General features: G+C 41.7%; 1 protein-coding gene across 5 annotated transcripts in view; it reads left to right on the top strand.

The window, feature by feature from the left end:
* The window catches only part of SMARCD3 (SWI/SNF related, matrix associated, actin dependent regulator of chromatin, subfamily d, member 3), a 72,104-nt gene extending 48,869 nt beyond the window's left edge, over positions 1 to 23,235 (top strand). For 4 of the 5 annotated variants that reach the window (XM_059477415.1, XM_059477408.1, XM_059477401.1 and 1 more), the window contains 10 exons: positions 516 to 638; positions 8,091 to 8,213; positions 9,928 to 10,023; positions 10,524 to 10,625; positions 12,154 to 12,315; positions 13,178 to 13,275; positions 17,915 to 18,050; positions 20,104 to 20,226; positions 21,482 to 21,583; positions 21,681 to 23,235. In XM_059477415.1, coding sequence (XP_059333398.1) covers positions 516 to 638; positions 8,091 to 8,213; positions 9,928 to 10,023; positions 10,524 to 10,625; positions 12,154 to 12,315; positions 13,178 to 13,275; positions 17,915 to 18,050; positions 20,104 to 20,226; positions 21,482 to 21,583; positions 21,681 to 21,734 — 1,119 coding nt within the window. In that variant the 3' untranslated portion in view covers positions 21,735 to 23,235. The remainder of the gene's footprint in view (positions 1 to 515; positions 639 to 8,090; positions 8,214 to 9,927; positions 10,024 to 10,523; positions 10,626 to 12,153; positions 12,316 to 13,177; positions 13,276 to 17,914; positions 18,051 to 20,103; positions 20,227 to 21,481; positions 21,584 to 21,680) is intronic. The other variant, XM_059477432.1, reaches the window with a different exon arrangement.
* The last annotated feature ends 569 nt before the right edge of the window (positions 23,236 to 23,804 follow it).

Below are 23,804 nucleotides of genomic sequence, written 5' to 3'. Positions count from 1 at the left end.
GTCATGTTGAGACTTTGACATGGAGGTCAATTTCGTCAATTTCACCAGCACAGGAAGATGTGTTGACAAAGGCAGGCATCCTACCTGGCATTTTTACTTACAAAGGGTGACACTTGTTTTTGAAACACCGACATGAACACACCTCACCCCCCCTCCCCCTTTAGTTTGGGGGATGCTGCACTTTTCTAGAGTTTTTTAGAATTCTAGGACAAATTCACTGTAGTTTGGATTGCCAAAGGTAGTCTCCCTGGCTGCTGGTAGCTAAGCCTCTCTGGAAGAACGCAGCCATGGTTCAGGCTCTGTGGATTCAGGCGGGGGCTTCCAGAGTGCATTAGCCTCAGTTCTGTGCTCCTGCTCTTCAGTCTGTGCTTGTCCCATGCCTCTGGGAGCTGCTGTCGCAGGGAGAGCCCCTCTGGGCACTCCTGTCCAAGGGCTGGGAATGCGTCAGTGTGGCTGTTCTGCAGCATGGCAGATTTGTGCTCCCGGTGTTGAGGAATCCCGTGCTTCCTTCTCAGATCCGGGAGCTGGTTCCTGAGTCGCAGGCCTACATGGATCTCTTGGCCTTTGAGCGCAAGCTGGACCAGACCATCATGCGGAAGCGTGTGGACATTCAGGAGGCACTGAAGAGACCAATGAAGGTATGTTGTGGAAACCTTGGAGATTGTATCAGGGGAGGCAAATAATTCTTGTAGTAAATGGTGGAAATACCTTTTAAGCTAAAGTCTCATTAGCAGAAATGCTTTGGAATGGGTTAGACAAAGCTCCTAAGAGTAAACAGCTGGGAATCAGCATGCATGGGAAAGTGGTAGAGAAAATTCAGTGGCTATTACCAGCTCTAGCTTCTGAAAATCTTTAATAAGGGGAATAATAGCCTAGGGATAAATAAAGGATCGATAAACATTGGTTTAACTTGGTATTAAAATGGTAAAAAATGAGAAAATAAGCGATTAGAGGGATGTGCTGAAGGTATGTGTTATGTTTTCAATTCAAATTTGGTCAAAAGTGGATCTTGTGGAATAACAGAGCATACAATGGGAAGAATTACTTACAGAAATTATTAGTTGTGTAAAAAAAGAATGGGTGACATTTTCTGCAGTTTCTATTAGATAAAGTCCAGCACTTTGCTCTTCCTAATATCCCACTGAAAAGGTTTTTTCTAAGTTTTCTGAGTCTATTCATTGGAATCATGGAAGAGTTTAGATTGGAGGAAACTGGAAGTTATTTAGTTCAACCTTCTGCTAAAAACAGGGTTGTCAAGGCCTTGTTGAGTTTGAAAATCTGTAAGGATGGAGGTTTCACAGCCTTGTTAGGCAGTCTGTTACATTTTTTGCCCATTCTCATTGCGAAGAATTTCTTTTCATGTCTCATTTAAGTTCTTGTAACTGTATTGGGTAGCTCATACTCTATTCCTCAAATAATTCCCATAGAATGAAGAGTTTTGTAGCCATGTGTCTGCTGTGACATAAAGCTATCATTCTTGTCTGTACCACTGTGATGGGGGTCAGCCCAACAAAGATCAATATTCTGTTGCTTTTGTCACTGTACAGGCACCTGATAAAACATGGAAGGCTTTTACCTCTTGGTGTTTTTCCAGTTGATATATGTGAAACGAACAAAGCAACAACAAAAAACAAACAAACAAAAAAACCCCATAAAACCCAAACAAAAAACCAACCAACCAAAAAAAAACCACCAAAAACCAAACAAAAACAAACCAAAAAAAGAAACAATTAAGTTATTAAGTTCCATTAACACCTCCTAGACAGAAAGGAAACTGAATTGTGGATGGTCTAAATCATGAGTTCATTCTTAAAAAGTGTTGCACATAATATATTTTACTCTCAGAAGAAGTAGTTTGTCTTACCTTCTTGATATGGGTAGAACACCATTCTCTTAAACTAGTTAGGAATCTGGCCATATTTAAAGGTTTGACTTAAATTCATAAATCAGCAGGAAGTTATTTATTCTGTGGCAAAGTCTTTAATAAGGGAATCAACAAGTGCACAAGGTCCTAGCTGTAAGCTGTGCTATGGAGATATTCAGTGTCTGGGATAGAGAAGAGTGTAGGAGGCACAACACTCTACAGAAACTGTAGACAGAAAATTCTGTTTCTGTCTAGGGCTCAGCAAACACATTTTAAATATCACTTACTGTACTCAGTTAACATCTAGAGAATGATCAAATAGATGTTTTCCAAATTCATGTGTAGGTAGTCCTAGCATATAGGTATCAGAACTGTCAAAATAGGGCTAAACCTAGATAAACTTCGGTTTTTCTTAATGTTAAGTATTTCCATTTTATTATAGTTGCAGAATTGGTAACAGCAGTAGAAGTTATTTCTGCATTTCCATCTCTTATCAAAGCTCTTGTAATTTTTAAATACTTGTCTTAGAACGGGGATTCTCAAACTGGGATTGTAATCCTATGCGAAATATGAATTTGTCTAAAGTATGTGAAATTATGTGGGTAATAAGCAGGATTTCTCAGAGTTACCAGCTGTAGCTGCAGTTACAGTGTTTGTCGCGGTGATTGAGCTGCAGATAGAAACAGCTAGAATCTGTGGTTGTAGGGAGCCACAGATTTATGGTCTAGTGTTGCTCAGGTTGGGTTTTTTTTCTGTCTGAAGACTATTCTGGGGAAATTTTAGGCATAAGGGCATAAGTGGTTAAAGCTTTTTTTTTTTTTTTTTTTTTTTTTTTTTTTTTTTTTTTTTTTTGTCAGGACAGTGCATAAAATATGTTTGGCTTGTTGATCCTCCTTGGATCTCCTGAGAGCAGGTGCACTCTTGAAGCAGATGAAAGCAGATGACAGCTGTGGTATGGCTGAAGAAGTGAGGAGACCTGGGGTTTGGCCGGCTGTTGAAGGGGAAAATGTCCTTCCCCACCTGTCAGCTCCTTTGACTGCTGTCAGCAGCCCTCTTCAGCTGCCTTGGCAGTTTCTGCTGGTTGGGCACTGCTGTGTACTCTCCTCTTCTTCAGCCAGTCCTGCATTCCTGGATTGCATCTGTCATGAGAGTCTCAGAATTCATTGTCTGCAGAGCAGCATTAGCAAGAGTCCTTGTACAGACTTCATGGAAGACCCACATGGTCAGAATTCCAGAAAGAACTTTTAGGAGGTAGTCAGGCAGACAGGGCTGCTTGACAGATATAGCAAGGTCCATGACCTGAAGGAAACAGAAACTGTACACTCAACAGATCAGTAGATGTCATTAAAGAATTAATCACTGAAAATCTATGCAGCTCTAAGGCCATGGTGGACTTTGGGAGTGGGATTTATTTGGCTAAGTATAGACATAGCCATTTCATTCATTTATATCTGAGCTAGTCACTCTCAGCTCCCTTCATAGTTGAGAGATTAAGTTGGTGTAGACAGTGGTGTTCAGGGCACAATTCTTCTCAAACAGAAGTGGATGTTTAAAATAGTATAGATAGATAACACCTTAAAAATGCTTATTTGTCTCCACTGTGTAACCCTGAGATAGACAGTTGTCGCCATGAACATAATTTTAAGACTGAGATGATTTTCATCCCAAAGCCTGAACCAGGGTCTTCTGACTGAAAGTGGGATGTGACTGTGACATGGGCAGGGCTCCTACTCCAAGTGCTGGCACCACAGACAGTGCTTTCATCTCACCCAAACCACAGACTGTCATCCAGAGACTGTCCCTCTTTTGCAGCGAACTGGTGTGAGACATTCCGTTTACCAGATATGCGTATAGTTGCAGTTCCCAAACTAAATTATCTGCTTCCAGGTTCTCCATTTTTAGGTGAAAAACAAGTAGTAGCATCAGAACACCATCACAGTGTCTCTCTCCCTAGTTTCGTGAATTGAGATACTTTTTTCCCCACTTTCAGGTTTTAAGATGACTGAGGAATTGATAGTGGATTGTTGGCAGAAAGCAATTAGGTTTTTTTTCTGAAACACTTGTCTTGTGGCATAATTCTGTGTTCTGCTTTTTGCGTTATGAGATAAGGAAAATGGAAACACCTTATCTCCTTTAATCAGTTAGTGTTTTAAATATGTCTTTCAGGTTCTTTAATGTTCTCTTTTCTCGGGTAAAAAATTCATTCCTCCCAATCCCTGTAGAAAAATAATTTTTCAGTGCATCTGACTTCTTATTGCCTGTCACTATACAACTCCTCATTCTCTCCTGAGAAAGTAGAATATGCAACTATGAAATAAGCTGCTACAGCTGATTTTGTAGACTACTGTGCATACTAATTTCCATTTTATTCCTCTATAGCATTTGCTTCACCTTTTTCTTAGTTTTGTTTTTGTTGTTTATGCTTTTATAGAACTGTTTATAAGTGTTTTTCATGTGTCAGTGCAATTTTGAACTCAGTAAATACTGTCTCATTTCTTTTATTATTCATTATACTTGTGTAGTCTACCAAGTCATTGGTTTTTCTGCTTTGTGTTGGCCATTTTTAAGTTCATGTCCATTTTCTTTTCAGGAGTTACCTAACTAATTTTGTTTCCTCTACACATTTTGACATATCTTGCTGCTGCTCTGAGCAAGATGCCTCTATATTCCAGCTCTGATATGGACATTCTTCATTTAATTTGGGTATTTTATAATGATCAGACAGCGGTCATTGTTTTTTCTGTTTCCTGATTTTTAGTTTCCATGCTACCACTGTTCATTTTGCTTTCTAAAAAGCTTTTTTTTCTGTGAGACCAGAAAACAGTTACTGTATATGCAAAAGCAAAAACACAGATTTTAATCTTTTCTGTGCTTTGTGCTTGAGGTTTTTATGCTATATTGAGGTTCGTAGAAATTCACCCTTAAGATATACTTAGGGAGCTTTTAACACAATACTACTTACAAGACTTGCAGTCAGATTTTCTTGAGTCAGTCAGCGGTAGACTGTCTGCTAATAACTTTGTTTGTTTGTTTGTTTGAAATCCCAAGCACAACTTCCCTGGAAGGGCCTGGGAGGTTTTGGGTCCAGGCTGAGAGTTCATTGAAGGAAACTAACTTCAGCAGTTGATGGAGATTTATCTGGGGGATAACACACAGATCCTGGGATCATCAGATACTTGCTTTCTGATTTGACTTGTTAGGGATTCAATACTAATGGAAACTGAAAAAAAAAAAAAAGTAACACTGTAAACCAGGGAAGGTTTTCTGGAGGATTTGACAGATCTCCAGCATTTCACCCATTTAAAGCTGTATTCATTACTTAAAGCCGTATTCATTTGTGTGAGGATGACATCAGAGAACTTGGAGAAAGAGCAAGCTTTAAGTGTGCTGCTCCACTGTTCCTGTCAGACTCCCATTCAGATCTGCTTGATTTCATGTGAGCTCACCCAGCAGCTGTGCTGAGACCTTTGCAGGAGTTCATTGCTGACATTACCACTCATCTGTTACCTATGATTACTTCTTTCCTTTTAGTTTTCTCAAAGAGAAATTGTAAGTGAAATACAATGGGTTTAGGGGTAGACTTTTCATTTTAATATGACTGCTCTTTAAAGTTTCTTTTGCTGAAGCTGAGTCAAAGATCAGTGTCTTACTGTAAGAGAACAAGGAGCTGAAGCGTTTACTGATTTTTGGACAAGAGATTATTTGAATCACAAAGTTGATCAAGTCTCTGTGAAGTTCCTCCTGCTTAGCCTTGCCTTTTTGGGTAGTGAAGTTCTGGTGTGACTGAAGAGATGAAATGTGATGCTTACTTTTTGCCCTAGAGCTGTAAGTCTTCTCTTTAGTTTTTGCTCCTAGCTACTGAGAGTCCTTCAGTTGCTTGCTCTTCTGTTCTCTGAGAATCCACTGTACAGAGAGGAGAACAGATTCTAGGTCTGTGTGATAAAGCACATGGCTGAGAAATTTACAGAATTTATTGAAGGGCTGTCACTTCTTGCCACCACTTTATTTAAGCTGCAAAGCAATCAAGTTGCTCATAAATGTTATCATTTCCTCCCTGGATGAGGTGGAGTTGCTCAACTGGAGACGGAAGAAGGTGTTCCTTCTCTCATTCTGAGAGCCTTCTGGATATGAACTTGACATTCTTGTGGAACATAGGGATACTGCGAGTGAACCAAATACAGTGATTTTTGGTGTGTATCAGCAACTGAAGAGACTTCATGGCCTGTACTTTAAAACCCTACCCAGCACCATGTTAGTGTCTTTCTTTCTTGAGCTCAGTTTTAACTGTATCTCATCTCTAAGCTGGCATCTTCCAAGACTGGACATCCTTATGACAGCAGTATGGCTGTGCATGCTGGAGTTGTTACTAGATAGATCCCTTCAGGTGGGATTCATACTGTACTCTTGGGTCCCTGCTAAGGGTCTTATTGCTCACTGGTAGTTTGAATCAGCTGCCAGGAGAATAGTCACGGTAGGAGAGAAAGAACTTAAGGGTCCAAAGTAACTGTTCCTGGCTCTAAAGCCACAGTTCTGAAATCTTGCTAGGGATTTCTAAATTTATTTTCTTTAAATTCTACTGCATGAAGTATGTATTACCACTGTTGGTAATAAGGGCTTGTAGGGCAAGTTCAAAAGCCATTGTCTAGTTCCTGGACCTGGAAGAGGAGACAGCCTGCCAAAATGTCTGGGAGCAGAACCTTTCCCAGGTAGCTCTTACAAGGAGTCAGTGGTGCTGCTGACACTAGATGTCTATTAAGTAAAAGCCTGCTTGTGTATGTAGGTACAGTTCTGCAAGTAATCCAGGTGGGGATAAAATTTAGGAATGGCGCATAAAATGTCCAGGGTTATTTGAAGAGTTTTGAGTTTAGAAAGGTGAAATCCTTCACAAATCCACCACACTAAATAGAGATTTGGGGTCATTAAAATAATTATATTATGAAACAGCACAGAAATCCTGTGGGAAAAGGTGGAAAAAACATGGATTCACAAGAATATTTTTCTGCTAATCTGCTGTTTTTACCTGTGTAAATCTGTCATTTTCTGCACTGATGGCACTTCGGAAAATCCTGTTCCCTGTCAGAGCATACTGTAGACACTGCATTTCTATCAAACCTCTCTGTTACTGTCTTCTCCAGATTTGGCAGAATGTAGTAATTTTCCTGTTCCTCTTCAGCCATACATCTCTGCCTTCCCCATTCCTCTATGCCAGGTTATGCTGTATAATCTGCTGCATGTAGCTTCGTTCTCTCCTATGTGTGTATAAGCTTTACAAGATTGAGCCTTTCTTATGTTGTTTTGTCGGCATGAACTTGGCAACTGTAGCCTTTTTGACATTGTCATCTACATAGGTATTGGAGATTAGAGTCCCAAAGTAATTTTTGGTAACAATCTTTTCTGGAATCCATGCATCAGACTTAATAGCTGGGTTTTCCACGTGATGCATGGAAGGAAAGGCATGAGAGATGACACAGCCGTAAGCCACTACAGTGACTGGGAAGCTTCAGGTGGTCTGTAAAAATGACAATGTATTAGCATGATTGTATCTCTGGCAGACTTCAGCACCTGGGTTAGGGATGAGGCAGGGTGCCTTCCTTCACACAAGTCTCCCAGCAAGCTGGAGCTGCAGCATGTTTGCTCAGGGTGAAGAGGAGAGCGAGGCAGTGGTGTATGTGTTGGTGTGTTCAGGTGTGTCTGCAGGAGGAGTATTAGCAGGTGCTACAGGATGGCACGACGCAGATGGGCAGGATGTGCCCAGCAGGTAGTTCGCAGCATGAGCTGTATTTGTGACTGCCATATACAAATCTGAGCTATGCAACTATGAAAGACATTTGTGTTGCAATAGTGTTGCAGCTGAATTTTAGCAATCTAGCTAGGTCGAAGCCAGAAAGGACATAATATCATGCTTTACCCACAGTGATTTCTCAGGTATCTAATCTAGAAGTATAGGATGTATCACTTCTTAGGCATGGCAACCTTCTGTCTTCCTCCATTTACAGTGAATTTCAGCATGTTTGTATAGCCAGGAGTTTTTGAAAGGAATTTTTAGTTTCAGTTCTTCAATGTATTTTCGTACATGTAAAGAATCTTAAATTCTAATACAACTGATGCAGCTGTACAAAACATGGAGATTCCCTATTATATGTGTAATTGTCACCTTTCCTGCAGCTTCCTCAGATCCTGAACTTAAACTGGATATGTACTTTTCCCTTGTCTATGTGCATAACAGCAAAAGCGGAAACTGAGACTTTACATCTCCAACACATTTAATCCTGCAAAATCAGACGCTGATGACTCTGATGGCAGCATTGCTTCGTGGGAGCTGCGTGTGGAGGGGAAGCTCCTGGATGATGTATGACTTATCTCTGCTTCACTGGGGCTGGCAGGGTCTAAAGATTGTCTTTTGGAGTGGTAGGTTGTACTGGGAACATCAGCTGAGACAAGCCATGTCTGAATGGCAGTGTTGGCTTGCTGCTGCTGGGAAGGCATTGTGCCCAGCCCAAGTGAGGGATAGGGCCCTAATGGGAATATTAGCGAGTGCAGCAGAAAATGAGGCAGACATAAGGATGGGATAGGTGGGAGGAAGTGGAGAGAAGAGGGCTGAGACTAATCCTTTTAAAGAGATGGCAGGGTTCAGGTTACAGCAGGTGTGGTAATTGTGGCCTACAGTGGGCATTGCATGTTGTGAAGAGCAGGATAACAAGGAGAAGGCAGTACTTCATATTCTTAGGGGGTTCCACACAATGTATGAATAGTTAGAGCAAGGATGGAAGAAACATTTTACTATTATGAAGTCCTCAGAAACCTCAGTGGTGGATTTAGCTGTCTTGGGGAAGGCTGGACTTTGCTAATAAAGGCGTCCATCTATTTGAAATTACTTCACAAGTAAGTGTTTATAGGCTAAACAGACTGAGAACATGCATGCATGGAGAGGGCAAGGCTTTCAGTCTGTCTGGAGGTACCTGTACATGAATCAGAGTCTTGCTGGAGGAAGAAGTGGTGACAAAGTGCAGCATCCGGGAATTGAAGTTAGATTCAGTTTAGAAATTAGAGCATAAATGTCAATAAAGAAAGAGATTCTTTATTGGAAGAACATAGCTTTTTAATTACCAGCATTTTTTAATAAAATGTTATCTGCATTAAACACAAAGAAATAAATTGGAATCCTGTGGTCTGTATTCTGTGGAGAGTCAGGTAATCACAGACCTTCTAATTTTTAATATAGACAACATGAGCTGTGCACTAAACAACAAATACTGATAATTAAATGAAAACAAAAAACTTAAAAGGAAATAGTTTTGCTTAGTGTATGACAGTCTGCAAAATTTACTGTAATCTGATAAATCAGACCAAGAAATTAGCATTCATCAAAAAAATCCCAGGCTGTTAAAAAGAAAGGTATACAGCAGACTTGTGATCATAGAAGGGTTTGGGTTGGAAGGGACCTTCAGGACCATCTCATTCCATCCCACTGCCCTGGACAGGGACCCCTTCCACTGGTCTGTGTTGCTGAAAGCCCCTTCCAGCCTGGCCTGGAACACTTTCAGGGATAGGGCAGCCGCAGCTTCTGTGGGCAACCTGTGCCTCACCACCCTCTGAGTAAAAAATGCCCTTCTTGAGACCAGTCCAACCCTGTAATTACAGATCTTGGTAAAAAGTTGCCCTTGATCTTTCTTACAAGCTCCCTTTAAATATTCCCTGCAACCTATGTTTCTCTCGGCTGAACAGCCCCAACTCTCTCAGCCTGTTCTCACAGGAGAGGTGCTCCAGTCCTGAGATAATTTTCATGGCCATTTTCTGGACCTTTCTCACGGATGCCATGTTCACCATACAAGCCAGTGCTTTTCAATAACATTAAGAGTCAAGGAAATCTTCCCTAAAATGTACACTGTTCCACTACTGTTGAGATTTTTTCATCTTACCCTGTTTTTGTCAAAGGGAGAACTCAATTAGATTGATCACACTTGTGGTTTACATGGGATTTAATGTTCAAGGCAGACTGAGAAGTCTAGGACACAAGCTAATAAATGCAGCCTTATACACCTCTGGTTCTTCTGCTTGTACAGCTCAGCAAACAGAAACGGAAGTTTTCATCTTTTTTTAAGAGTTTGGTTATTGAACTGGACAAAGATCTTTATGGACCTGACAATCATCTTGTGGAGGTGAGAAAGCTGTGCACCCTTTGTGTAGAAACTATTTACTGGCACACATAAACACCTGGCGCCTGTTGCTTCCCTTGTTTAAGGGACTTTGCATTCATTATCTCATTTAAAGTACTTTCAAAGTTTTTAAAATTCCATTATTCTTAGGAATGTTTGCTAGAGGAATCTACTATAAAAACATAGATGATTTAGTGCTGCAGTGCTCATCTTAGAACAGAATGTATGTAAAGATGAAAATATTGTACACATTTCTCCTAACAAGTAAAGTATGTTAAAGGCAGAGCAGATTCTGCACTAAAGCTGAATTGAAATGACTGGGGGGTGGAGGTGGGGGGCTGTTGTGGATTGGTTTTGTTGTTATCTTTTTTAGATTATTTTTTAGATTGCCAGATCTTCAGAAAGCATGCACTTGTCTAATTCTGGTATGGTATGCTGTGCAAGATGCACCTCCATGGACATCAGTGAAAAAAGACCAACAATTTTGTTTTTCCCTTTGTTAGTGGCACAGAACTCCCACAACCCAGGAGACAGATGGCTTCCAGGTGAAGAGGCCTGGGGATGTCAGTGTGCGGTGCACATTACTCCTCATGTTAGACTACCAGGTCAGTGCACTGCTTTAGCCTGCAACACACAGCCACTGGGACCTAGTGCAACAGAGCAAATCCATCTTGTCACACAGCTCTAAACCCAATATACTTGTACTTGCAGTGTCACATGGTCCATTGAAGTTAGAATTATACCAAACAGAAGGATTATTTAAAATTTAAAGGGGACAAATTAAGTGAATTTCTAATATAGTCTAGCAAAATATTGGTCTTGGTGTTATGATAATTAGTATTTTTATTGCCCAGTTGCAGAAAAAATATGTATTTCCTCCTCTAGCTTCTTAGAGAATAGTCAGAGAAGTTGCACGCATGTTACGCATGTGGTTCTTTAAAAAAAATACAGAGGAGAAGCTTTTGCTAGTGATACCTGAACTAGCTGGGTAGCTGTGGCAGTCTTACCTTGGCACAAACAATGGACACAGCAGTTGGGGAGCTCACCAATCTGACTGAAACCGTCCCTGGAAGAAACATTGCTGTCTTAAGGGAGCTGTTAACTGTTAAACTCGCTCTGCTGCGAGTGGATGGGATCCCCCTTTTCAATGACAGCTCAGGCTCAGATGCATTTTGAGGGTGTACCTTTAAGAACTTGTTCTCTGCCACTTTGTTTTGCCTCCAGGCAAATAGCATCTATTCAGGATATAGGCACTCCATTTTATGTTAGCAGAGAGAAAATTGTATTAATTTTAGGGAGCATATGGGCTAACTGAAATACTGATATAGGCAGTGAGTATTTTTGCTATTAAGACAATATAATGATGTTTGTTATGCTCACCATTATTATAAATTTATGCTTTAAAATAGATGTTCTTTTGTTCTTAGGTCCAGATTTGTTATAAAGCTAGCTTGGGGTGACCTGCCACCCATCAGAGTAATCCTTGCTTATTAATGTGGTGAACACTAAACCTGAGTATGAGTACACACTTGAAGAAGCATCCAATTCCAGATTATCCAAGGAGTTTTTGTTACAAGAGATGGAGAACAAGGAAGTTGAATTATATCACTGAGATCAGGAAAAGAAATAAAATCTACTGACTGGTTGTAGTTGGGTACATTTTTTGGTGTGCACCAGAACGGTTCATGCCTGAACAGACTTCCAAGACAGTGTGTTGGTGTGAGACAGCAGTTATTAGCAGCTGTGGAAGCATCATCCTGCCTTCCTTCTCTCTCTCTGTGGTTAACTTCCAGTAGTTCAGAGGAAGGGCTGTTCTTTTTCTTCTCTCATTCTCAAAAGTCAAATTTTGCATCAGTGTTGGAAGGGAAAATTAATTCTGAGTCTTTGTGCAAGTTTTTATTATTTGAAGCATGTGCTACGGGTAGTCTGTGTGCATGGCACAGGTACAAGGTCCTTCTTCCTAAGCACCCATGGTGAGACACAAAAATACAAACTGCGTTTTTGCAATCTCTGCCGCTGAATGGGATACTTCTCCCAAAGAACAGAGTCCCCCAAGAATTAAAACTGAAACTGCCTACTTGTGTATCTGTCTGCTTTCTTCTGTGCTGCCACCTCCTTGGCTCTCTGTTGCAGCCCCCCCAGTTCAAGCTGGACCCGCGGCTGGCCCGCCTGCTGGGCATCCACACGCAGACACGCTCGGCCATCATCCAGGCTCTCTGGCAGTACATCAAAACAAACAAGCTGCAGGACTCCCACGACAAGGAATACATTAACTGTGACAAGTACTTCCAGCAGGTAACTCTTGTTTGGACACAGTAGCTCTTCAGAAGCAAACTCTAACATCCAGACACAAATTTGGGATGAATGAAAAGGAATGATTTTTTTTTCCCTTGATGATTTCCAGTATCCTCAGCACTGAATGGCTTTCAGCAGCCACTACAACTAATATCATTAACACCCTCTCCATGTGCCAGTGTTGTCAAAACCAAGGCCACATAAAAGCATCTCCACCCTTTCTGTAAATATGATTATGGGGTTTTTTTGAAAGGTAATGTTAACTGAGCTCTCACTGGCTTACCTAGCTTTGTTTTTCAGGCTCACTTGACTTACTTTGAAAGTAATTGAAAGTGGGGTTTGTGGTATACTTCTGTGCAAGGAAAATACTGGCAGTTGAATGAATAATGTTTTAGCAACCAACGAAAGTAAATGTTGTGATGAAACTTGTGTCCTGGTTTTCTTTTTAATTTTTTTTTTTCTGTTATTAATTTGCCCTACAATAGTGTTTTTCTGTCTGAAAAAAAATTCAGTCATCTTCTTTACAATATGCTGCTGTAAACCCTTAGTAAGAGAGGGAGTATTTGCTTCTCTCCCATCATGGATACAGTTGATCCTCATGTCCCGGTGAAGGGTCCTGTTCCCTCCAGCAGCTAAACCAAAAGTGAGACACCTGAAATTGTCATGGCCTGATGGGTATGTCTGGAAGCCCAGATGAAAGTGGAGGGACCAAAAATTTAATCTGCAAGGAACCTGAATTACAGCTTTCAAAACCACCTTCTGTATTTGCCTCAGTTCCTTATGAGCTGCAGATTCCTTACTTTCTCATTTAACTGCAAGATAGCCTTTGGACAAACCAAATTTGTTGTTTATTGTGTTCCAGATCTTTGACTGTCCACGGTTAAAGTTTTCTGAGATTCCCCAGAGACTCACTAACCTGCTGCTGCCACCAGACCCAATAGTGATAAACCACGTCATCAGGTAAGTTTGATCAGCTCAGCACTGTCCTGTGCCAGACACTCACTAGGTAAAGTACAGCTGCAGTAGCTGTAGGGACCAAAATCCAAGTTTTATAACTTTGGCATGAACACCTTGGACTTCGTTGTGTGTTTGTTCTATGTGTCATTCTAGTTTGTATAATTCTGAATTATTTTCACTAGCACAGCATCAATTTTCTAGGAGTATGAAAAGCAGCTTTTATATTTACTAGAATGCCATTGGTTGGGCTTTTTCCTAAGGAGAAAGGAATGAAAGTTTGAACCCACAAAAAGAGATAAAAAAGAAATTGAAATGAGGTATTGTCCATCATGGGCAATCATTCCAATCACTGATATATTATGTAAAATGTACAGCAGCATTACGATTTCAAGTGCAGGGCCAGTCCATGCATGCTTTGTTGGGAGTGGGTCAGCTCCTTGACTGTTAGTCTTATCCTGAGAATGCTAAGAAGTCAAGAGATCTCCAGAGATTAACAGCAAAGAGTGTCTGGATTCAGAGGAGGTTGTTGTGACCAAGATGCTGAGCTCTCGTATCCTTGTCAGAACAGATGTCTTCCTGGAATAGCAGACGAAACACAACTTTCAGCTCTCTCGGGCTCTTCCAGCATGTGCCTTTTTAAGTGACAGCTGTGTACATGGAGGAGGGGGATAAAGAGTCTTCTGGGGATTGCAACTTTGCTGTTCAGATATTTCAATCCTTTCCAAGTTTCTTTGTCAGGGTCAAAACTCTGATTCCGGATGTTTAAAAGTTATTATTACTTAGGTTACTGATTTGATTTCCTACAGAATATATACAATATATTTTTAAGCAAACGTTTCTGAATTTGCTTAAAATTGGGCTCTTTATTTTAAATTTGTAACATACGTGATAAGAAGAATAATATGTTAAATATTACATAGGCTATGAAAATAAAGTTTGCTTTTTGATTCATTTGAATGTATCAAACAGAGTAATGAAACAGCAGCTTGGTGGCCATCCAGACTGAGAGCTGTGTATGTACTGTCATTGGGCACAGCTCAGTACCCTGTCTGATGGACCACAAAAAAGCTGAGGTCCTCAGAGAGAGATAGTCATTGCTTAGATAAAAAGGACAAGGAACTGATGATTATGTTTCTGGGGCAGAGAGATGACCAAAAGGTACTGTAGGGAGTGGTTTTTGTCAGATACCAGCAAAAGAACAGGTGTGTGTCACAAAGCTACAGCTTTGTGTCTGCCAACGTTCTCTGATACGCTGTGTGCACCACACAGCTCCTGACAGCCTTAAATGGTGCTGACATAATGGTGTGGACAAAGGAAGAACTCATTTCCTGGGAACAGGCAGTACTTTTGCAGGGAAGTCTTTACAGTGTTGGGCTAAGCTAAAGTAAATCTGGAAGTCTGACACTGAATTTAAAGAAAGTAAGTAATTTTTAGACTCATACAGTCACAGAATAGTGTACAGTCAAAGGGATTACTGGTGGTCATTGAGAGCTCCTCCATCCAAACTCAAATCAGGTTCTAAGTCTGTCCAGGATATTTAAGGGCCTGGTCCAACCAAGCTTAAAACAGGGTCTCACAAATGCTCTGCCCTGTCACCCTGCATTCAGTTTTTTAGAGTGAGTGTAATCAGCCACTGAAACAGTATGCCAGCTGCCTGTCCTGGTTTAATCCAATCTTAATCCATCCACTTGTTCTGTCTCCAGCAGGGCAGGGGGAAGGATTGAAAACGTAAAAGGGAGAGAAAGACAGTGTGGTGATGATGATTATGATGATGGTGATGAACAAATCTAACACTACAAGTGATACAGATGAAAACTATTGCTTACCACCAACTGAGTGATGCCCAGCAAGACCCTGAGCAGTGAACACCTGCCCCAGTTTACTGCTCAGTGTGGTGCCACGTGGTTTGGAATATCCCTTTGGTCAGTTGGGGTGAGCTGTCCCAGCTCCTTGTGCACCCCAGCCTCCTCACTTGGGGGAAATGTCAGGAGCTGAAAAGGTCTCAAGAGGCTGCAAGCAATGATCAGCAATAAATGTCTCTCGAAAATATCTCTCTGTTACCAGCCATTTCCAGCACAAATTCACAAAACAGCTATGATGGAGAAAATTAACTCTATCCCAGCCAAAACCAGCACATTACTTCAGGGAATTTCTCACCGCTAGTGATTGTAAATGGATGGGCTTGTAATTCAGATAAATCCTCAGGCCTGCCTTTTACAGGAAGATCACGTATATCACAATTATTCATTCTAGTTTTAGAGGATATGCACAGGAACAAAAATGTGGAATATTCTAAATTCATTCTAGAAATTATAATAGTATTGTAGAATCACTCTCTGGGTACCAACAACCTTCCTTTTTGAAGACAAAGAAGAAATAATGCAATGGGGTTGAAGTGAAAATAAAGTAGAGATTCTCATAGAAGTCAAATCTTACCTGAGCTCAAGCTAGAAGTGGAGATTTTCTTGAGTTGCACCCCTAATTGCAGCTGACACACCTGAAATCAGAGGTAAAAAGAATAACCTCTGTGGGATTACCATTTCTGCAAAGAAGCGAGACATCTTCCACACATCCACGCACATTAAAGAACGCAAGTAGACTGCAAAGCATAGCTCTCCAATATTCTTCTAGTACAAACAGATTATCTCTGGCACCCCCCTTTTTGACTACCATCGTGATTTTCTAGAAACCACTTCCTTATAGGGAGTGAATTGCCCATGCTGCAGTGAGTTTCTGCTGCCTCTCACCCTAATCTCATGCACCTCCAAGGGGAGGCTGGCCCTGTCTGTGCTTCACCAGTCCCCATGGCCATCACGCTCTCCCGGGCAACCTCCTTTTCCTTTTTCTTCTCCAGGCTAGGGAAGCTTTTGCAGCTTCTCCTGGCAGGTCTGTGCTCCAGCCCCCAACGTGCTCTGCAGGCCTTGCTCCAAGATGTCACATCTTTGTGGTCCTGTGCCCACCAGTCCAGATCCAGTTCCACCAGCGTGGAGTAGGAAGGAAGAGCCTCTTTCCTGGGCTTGATGGCAAAACCTGTGCTAATGCAGCCCCTTTTGCAGCTGACCTTTGCTATGGCTGCCTTGCCCCTCAGAGTCCTTCTGCCCTTGTGTGTGTCCCTCAGGGCCCCCAGGTGCTCTCCTGCCAGTGTGTTTTGTACCGCAGCAATGCCCCCTGTGCCCCTGCCCGGTGTGACTCCATGCCAGGAGCAGAGCTTTCCCTGTGCCCACCTTCACCGTGCTGAGGAGCCGTCCTGTCTGTGCAGCCTGTCAGGGTCCCTGTGCACAGCCCTGCCGCCCCCCTGCCCCGGGCTCGGGGCTCTGGGGGCCTGAGGGCCACGCTCAGCCCGGAGCAATGGAGCCAGAGACAGCGCGGAGCCTTCTCTGTGGCTTTGGACGTGAGCAGCAGAACCAGACCCGCTCCTGGCTTGTTCTTTAGCTGCTCATGCTGCTCATCTTCTTGCTGGCAAACACAGCATCACAGATTCTCAGAATGTTTGTGGCTGGAAGGGACTTCTGGAAATCATCTGGTCAAATGCCCTTCTCTGCTCAAGCACAGTCACCTGTAGCAGTTTGGCCACAGCCATATCCAGATGGCTTTGGAGTGTCTCCAACATGGGAGGCTCTGGGCTGTGGGAAAGGCAGATGGGCTTTGAGGGTCTTACTGCAACTTGTGCTATTGCTTGGTCACCCTTATAGTAAAAATGTGTTTCCTGGTGTTCAGAAGGAGCTTCCTGTGTCTCAGTTTGCACCAACTGCCTCTTGTCCTGTCACTGGGTACCACTGAAAAGATCCTGGCTCTATCTTCTTTAAACTCTTCCTTCAAGTTTTGGTAATTTCCCTTCCCACCAGCCTTCTGTTTTCTAGGCTGAGTAGTCCCAGACCTCTCAGCCTTTCCTCAGCTGTGAGGTGCTTTAATGCCTTAATAATCTTCACGGACCTTTTGAAAATTCTCTCCAGGAGCTCCCTGTATCTCTTGCACTGGGGAGTGCAGCACTGAGCACAGTACTAGAGGTGTGTCCTTGTCGGTCTTGAGAATAGAGAAGGATCATTTTCCTCTACCTGCTCACAACACTCCTAATGCAATTCCATCCCTGGAAGTTCTTCTGCTCCCCCAAGTCTGTCAAGCACAATTAGATCCTGAGGAATTTTGTTTTGCTACCTACTGCAGATGCACACAACCCGCATATTTGATAGGCGGAGTTGAGAAGCCAGAATCCTTATATTGCAAGTGACAGTGACTGAAGTCTGATTTACCAACTACTGCGCTGAAGACCATTTTCTTGTTAAGAAACTTTAGTCTAACAATAAAGTAAGTGTTAAGTCTAAAAGTTGGCAAACTAAAGATAAATTTAGGACAGGGCAAGCCAAAGAAGGATACTGATATTTAGTGTAACAGGTCTCAGGAGGATGTTAGAAATTAAATTTGATGGTCTGGGCAAAAGCTCCAGCTCAAAAGTCTTTGAAATCTAACTGACAAAAGATGAGAGAATATACTAGAATAGGAAAATATATAAAGATACCCTGTTCTTACACTTTTTTTACAGCATCTGCAACAAGCTTTATTGAAGAGTGAATTCTGGGCTGGCTGGAAATTAATTCTGATTCATTATGGCAGTTCTCATGATCTTGTGTTATACTCTCCATAGTGTTGACCCCAACGATCAGAAGAAGACGGCTTGTTATGACATAGATGTAGAAGTTGAAGACCCATTAAAGGGCCAGATGAGTAGTTTTCTTCTCTCAACAGCTAACCAACAGGAGATAACAGCATTGGATAACAAGGTATTAGCCCAAGAGTAAAGTATCCCACGGTACACGTACTCATTGTGTAGCTTCACATGTGTTTGGTGTCATGTGTCAAACAGTAATGTTGTGAGATGGGAACTTGTTAAGGGCATGTGCTTTCAAGGGATGAATAAGCCAGATGCAGTGGGAATACATCAGGGTGAACGGCATTCCCACTTAGGATTTGATCCAAGGCCTAACATGGTTGTGGAGGCGATAGTTTCACAGGTAGTGTACCAAGTCCCCTGATGCTTGAGAATCAGCTGAACTGTATGATTAACTTTTTATTGAGAGGTCATGATATCTTATTAAATTGCTAAGGCAAAGCTAGGAGAATCTCATACTGAGGTGTGAGTTCATAACTGCAGAATGGCTTTCTGCATTAGGTGGAAATATGGAACATGCGTGGCAGGAAAATCACTTGGAAACACTTTGGGAGTTCTGAGTGTCAGTGGAAAAGGATCATGTACACTTCAAATAATAATATCCACCTTAAGGCAGTGGTGGGTTTTGCATACTGTTTTAGGGATTCGTGTCCATGGGGCTGTCATCCAGTTCTGGCATTTGTCAGTGGCCCATTTGGATTGGTAAGGGATAAACAAAAATGCCTTCTCAGAGCAAGGCCCAGGTTCTCTTTATTTACTGCTAATACAACCAAATGTGCTAAACTCTGGTTTTCATGCAGTTTGAAAGGGAGTCTGGGTAGCAGCAATGCAATGGATTCTGGCAACTGTTGCAGTGTCTTTGCTGTCATGCCTCTTGAGGATGGTCCTTTTCAGCTGCTCAGTCAGTTGGTTCCCAGCCCATATAAGCTTGCCAGCAGCATGCACAGGGTTATTCTGTTGCCAGTCGCGCTCCCCTTTTCCTCTGTCTGTGTCGCCTCTTTTTTGAATATTTGCTACAGCACGGGCAAGCTGTGATCGGTGAAGTTGCTGAAGTCCCTACTGGGTGAATGGGCACGGGCTGCTCCTGTGTCCCTCTGAGCACAGCATTGCTGTGCTGCCATGGAGTCTCCTCCTGGGAATTCGGCACATGCCAGTGGACTTCACTCCACACAACTGCAGCGTTTTCCCAAAGAAGGAATCAGTTTAAGTTAACAGCAGCTCTCTTCTCTTAACATACCATGTAGTAGCTACACTAGTGGCCTTGATGGCATAACCAGATCAGGGGATGATAATTTTCTCCCATGTGCTCGGTCGCCTTAGCTGTTTTGGCAAAAGAGATGAATGCATGAAACTAAACAAGATAAGTTTACTATTTCGAACTAGAATGCTAGAGGAACAGGGCAGCAGAAGTTGGCTTTTGTGTGTGTCTGTGTGCAAATGGTTCATGAGATGTCCTCCCCTTCATACTTGATGATTATCCATTATAGGACCTCGACTCTTCTTCAGTCTTCATTCTTCCCCACTAATTAATATTTCTGCCATAATATCTCTAAAGATATTAATTTTCTATAAACCTTCCATACTCGTGATTTGTCATTGTTCACGCTTTTCTTTTTGCAGCCATGACTTTTACAGGCTTTCTCTTAAGAAAAATCTAGAAGTCATGGCTATTCATTTGACATGGACTTGATCAAGAAACTGCTAGAGTTTTTAAGGATATTGAAGATGTGATCATGATGGTAACCAGGGGGATAACTGCTTTCTTGCACTGGGCACTGCTTAACTGCATATTTATTTAACACCTTTCCTCAAAGATCCCAGTCTTGGCAGACAGAGTGATTCTACACAGGAAACTATTACATTGTGCAGTGACATGGCTTAGTTCTGCATGCCATGCAGGAGTTCCGTGCAGGAAGTGAAGGAGAATCCTGTACATATTTGTATTGCAGAAGTGCAAGTGAAACCAGAATGTAGTGGCAGGATTGCAGTTAAGTTGCTGCTTTTTGAACTGAAAAAGACCTAGGAAGGGCTGCACAAGTCTGTGGTGTAGAATTGTCACCTTTGTACATTACCAGGAGTACAAAGACAGTAACAGAGCTGACCTGATGGTCACTGGAGCATGGGAGAAATTAAAGAATATCTGCTTTGGTTTTTTTTTCTGTCAGATTCATGAGACAATTGAATCCATAAATCAGCTAAAAATACAACGTGATTTTATGCTGAGTTTCTCCAAGGATCCCAAAGGATACATCCAAGACCTTCTCCGGTCCCAAAGCAGGGATCTTAAGGTGAGATAAGATTTGAAAAAGAATGAATAGTGTAACCAGAATGGAAGAATTTTATCTAAATGTGCATAGAGTGTATAGCCAAACAGCTAGGATGGATGATTGGTGGAAGATAGACAATGAGTGGAGTGCTGCAATCCCAGAGTAGATAGGAAAGATCATTTAGGTTGGAGGAAAGATAGTTTAGGTTGTATTCCAGTTCCAGTGGAACAGTGGTGTTTCATGGGAGTGTTTCATACGTCAATTTGTGGCCAGATAGTAAGTTTGAAATGCAGGGCTTTGATGATATATTCTGTAAATTCAAAGCTGTGCAAAACTCAGCAGGAGCATCGTATAGTACAAGAACACAATTTGGGTGTTGGTTCATAATTTAATCTTATCGGCTGTCCTTGAGCTTATCTTTGAGATGTACAAGAAATCAAAATGTAAAGAAGTTCAGTTGTTTGCCAGCAAAAATTAATAATTTGTTCCTCATAGTGTCACATTTTCTGTCTTTAACTGACATGCCTCAAAATCAGTTGTATTATTGAATCCATGAAATTATTTTAATAAAATCATTGTGTCTTTCTTATACAAATGCCTATTGCTAACTGAATAGTCTTCCCAAAATCTACTCTTAAGGTTATGGTTATTCCTATTTATATTGTATTCAAAGGGGACAGGAATCTGATAGCATGTTTAAACAAGCCTGACCTCTACTTGAGGGACTTACAAACAGAGGTGTTGTGGAGCTTCTCTACCTAGATACATGGAATAGTTGTTCAGTTTTCCCTGACTGAGAACTAGTCCCATAAGAGCCTTTTCTATTAAGATTCTGCCCTGCTGGCATCAGAGTTGTGATTCCACAACATTGCTTTGCAAAATATACCAATGACTATATTTACCTGTGATTCTGTGATGCTGGAGACAAAGTCATCAAATTCTATTTTTTTGTAGAATGTTTCCAACCCTCTGCTGCCCTATCCCTGGAGGCAGATTGGACAGGGCTTGGAGCACCTGGTCTAGTGGAAGGTGTCCCTGCCCCTAGCAGTGGGGGTGGAATGAGATGAGCTTAAAGGTCCCTTCTAACACAAACCATTTGAGCATTCTGTGACCCTGTTTTGGCAGTAAGCATGCATTGTCCATTTGCTTTGGGCTTTGAGAACAGTTCTGACCATTTTGATGTGTAATGTAGATAAATTTTCACTCTGGGTAAATCTGAAAGTTTCTCTGTGTGGTGGAAGAGCTATGGTGAAAAATGGCTTTATTTTTGTCACAGGTGATGACTGATGTGGTTGGAAACCCAGAGGAAGAGCGCAGAGCTGAATTTTATCACGAGCCATGGTCTCAAGAAGCTGTGAGCAGATATTTCTACTGCAAGGTATGAAGGAAATATCCACACTGCTGACTTACAGATGCATCTCTTGCCACTGAGCAATTTAATGTGCTAAACTGTACAGTGTGTCTTTTTCTTGCAGATCCAGCAGCGCCGACAGGAATTGGAGCAATCTTTGGGAGTGCGTAACACATAAGTACTGCTCACAAGATTCCATTGGCATCGCGACCACCAAACCAGTGGACTTCTCAGTGTTACTTAGCTCACTGTTACACATGGACCTGCTTCCTGACTGGATGAGAACGTGCCGGCAGCACACCAGTCAGAACACCAGCTTTAGAGTGACCCTTGGAAATCTTGCCCAGGACAGGTGTCTCAAACCATTCCAAGCCAGAGACAGCGCCATACAAGTGTCAGTGTGAAAGAAGACTAAAGGTTCACTCATCAACGCACATTGTTCAGTTTTAGTGGAAAGTTAGACACTACACAGCAAATCCTTATGGGCTATGCTTAGAATCATGGGTGGCACCGATGGTGGAGGTTGAGATAGGTGTTCTAGGAGACTACAGATTTAGAGAAATAAATGCAGCTCTTACCCTATGGTACCCAAGAGTCTCAAACAGTAACTTATCTGGAATTAGACAAGATAGTCTTTCTTATAGCTGTGGGATGCTTTATATTCCTGAGTAGAGGTTTTTTTTTCATCCAGACCAATGCAAGAAGCTTTCTCACCATCTGAAAGAACAAACTAGGAGCATTTGCATCCTGGAGTGCAGAGCCCGTCTGGAAGAAAGACGTATAGTCAGGCCATCTCTTCTGCAGGTGCAAATAATTTCTCTTCCCCCTGTCCGGGCAGTGAAAGGTGGATTGAATCACATATCACTAGATGGGTGTGATCTGTACACTGTACTGAGAGAAAGAGAATATTTCCTGGGATAAGAGTTTCTTATGCATCCTTAATATCAGTGGTATTAGTGGTATTAGGTATTTCTCAGAGGCGTTCTGAGAAAACTAAAATAATGTAATGGTGCTTTGCTGATGCCTACCTTTAACACAGCAGATATTAACAACAAGTATATATGTAAAATACCAGATTATTTAAATGTGTCTCTGTGTGCCTGTAGGGTTCATCACTGAAAATAACTTCCTGATTCTTGCTGTAGAATCCAAGAAGCTTAACTTAATGTCACATGGTAGTTTTTTCTTCAAGATGTTAACAGAGTCCCTAGATTGGTCTCACATTTTGGTCATAGGTGAACTGCCTCTTACTATGAATTATTTGGCTCTCCCATACATGATACGTGCTGGTTATTTTGGATGCTGTTGAGTTATAAAGCGTATCAGCCTTAAATAGCACAGAGTACATATCCCTTGGAAATCATCTTCTTTGTAAATGTATGACAATTTCAGATAATAGGAATTTATAGAACAATTACTTGGAAGCAGGGACATCTTCCTTAAATCCTTCCCCTCCTCATTTTTTGTAGTGCACAGACGAGCTATAATCAAGGCCCAATATAATTTCTAGTCCAAAAAGCAGCTGCCAAAGTATAACTGTCCATTTGATGTGGCACTCAAAATCCTCTTCTAGGTTACTCCTTTTCACCTCCATTCTTACACTTCATTGGAAAGAGAATCAAAGTCACGTGAGATATGGAAGGAAGGCAGCTCTTCTGAATAAATGCATTTTTTCTCTAGTGTTGTGTTTTCTGCTGTCTTTGCCAATTTCTCTCTTAGTTTAACTTAAAAGTTTCTTCTCTTCAGTCACAGAAGAGATAGTCTTCTCTTTATCCCTTTATTTAATATCTTTGTTTTCACATTAATAGTGCCATAGCTTTTAGTCCATCCATTGTGTTCAGAGATGTCTTGGAAAATTTACTTGTGAGTGAATTTATGTGATGAAGTACTCTCCCACAAAACCTGTTGGCGTGAGAAAAAGTACCTCATTGTCTGAGGCCTTTTACTGGGAATGGCTTGATTTGGCATTTTTCCCTTTTGTGCTAATGCCTCTTTTCACAGTAAAATGTGAAATCCTGCAGTCTTAAACTGGTTATACTGAGGGACTGTGAGGCTGCCACAGTGATGGACTTGAAAGGTTACTTAATTTAGGACTCCACTAATTGGACTACAAGCAAGCATTACGAGGAGAAAACAGTGGGGATCATCTGCTGCTGTGCTTCCATATTTGTTATGCTGCTGTGTCCGTTGTGTGCATGCTGCTCAGTGTACAAAACTCCTGTCTGTGTGTGGCAAACAGAGCAGCTAC

The sequence above is a fragment of the Ammospiza nelsoni genome, chromosome 1 (genome assembly GCF_027579445.1).
Source record: "Ammospiza nelsoni isolate bAmmNel1 chromosome 1, bAmmNel1.pri, whole genome shotgun sequence".
Lineage (NCBI taxonomy): Eukaryota > Metazoa > Chordata > Aves > Passeriformes > Passerellidae > Ammospiza > Ammospiza nelsoni.
The sequence above is the reverse complement of the archived record's forward strand: the minus strand, read 5'-3'. Positions and strand labels throughout refer to the sequence as shown.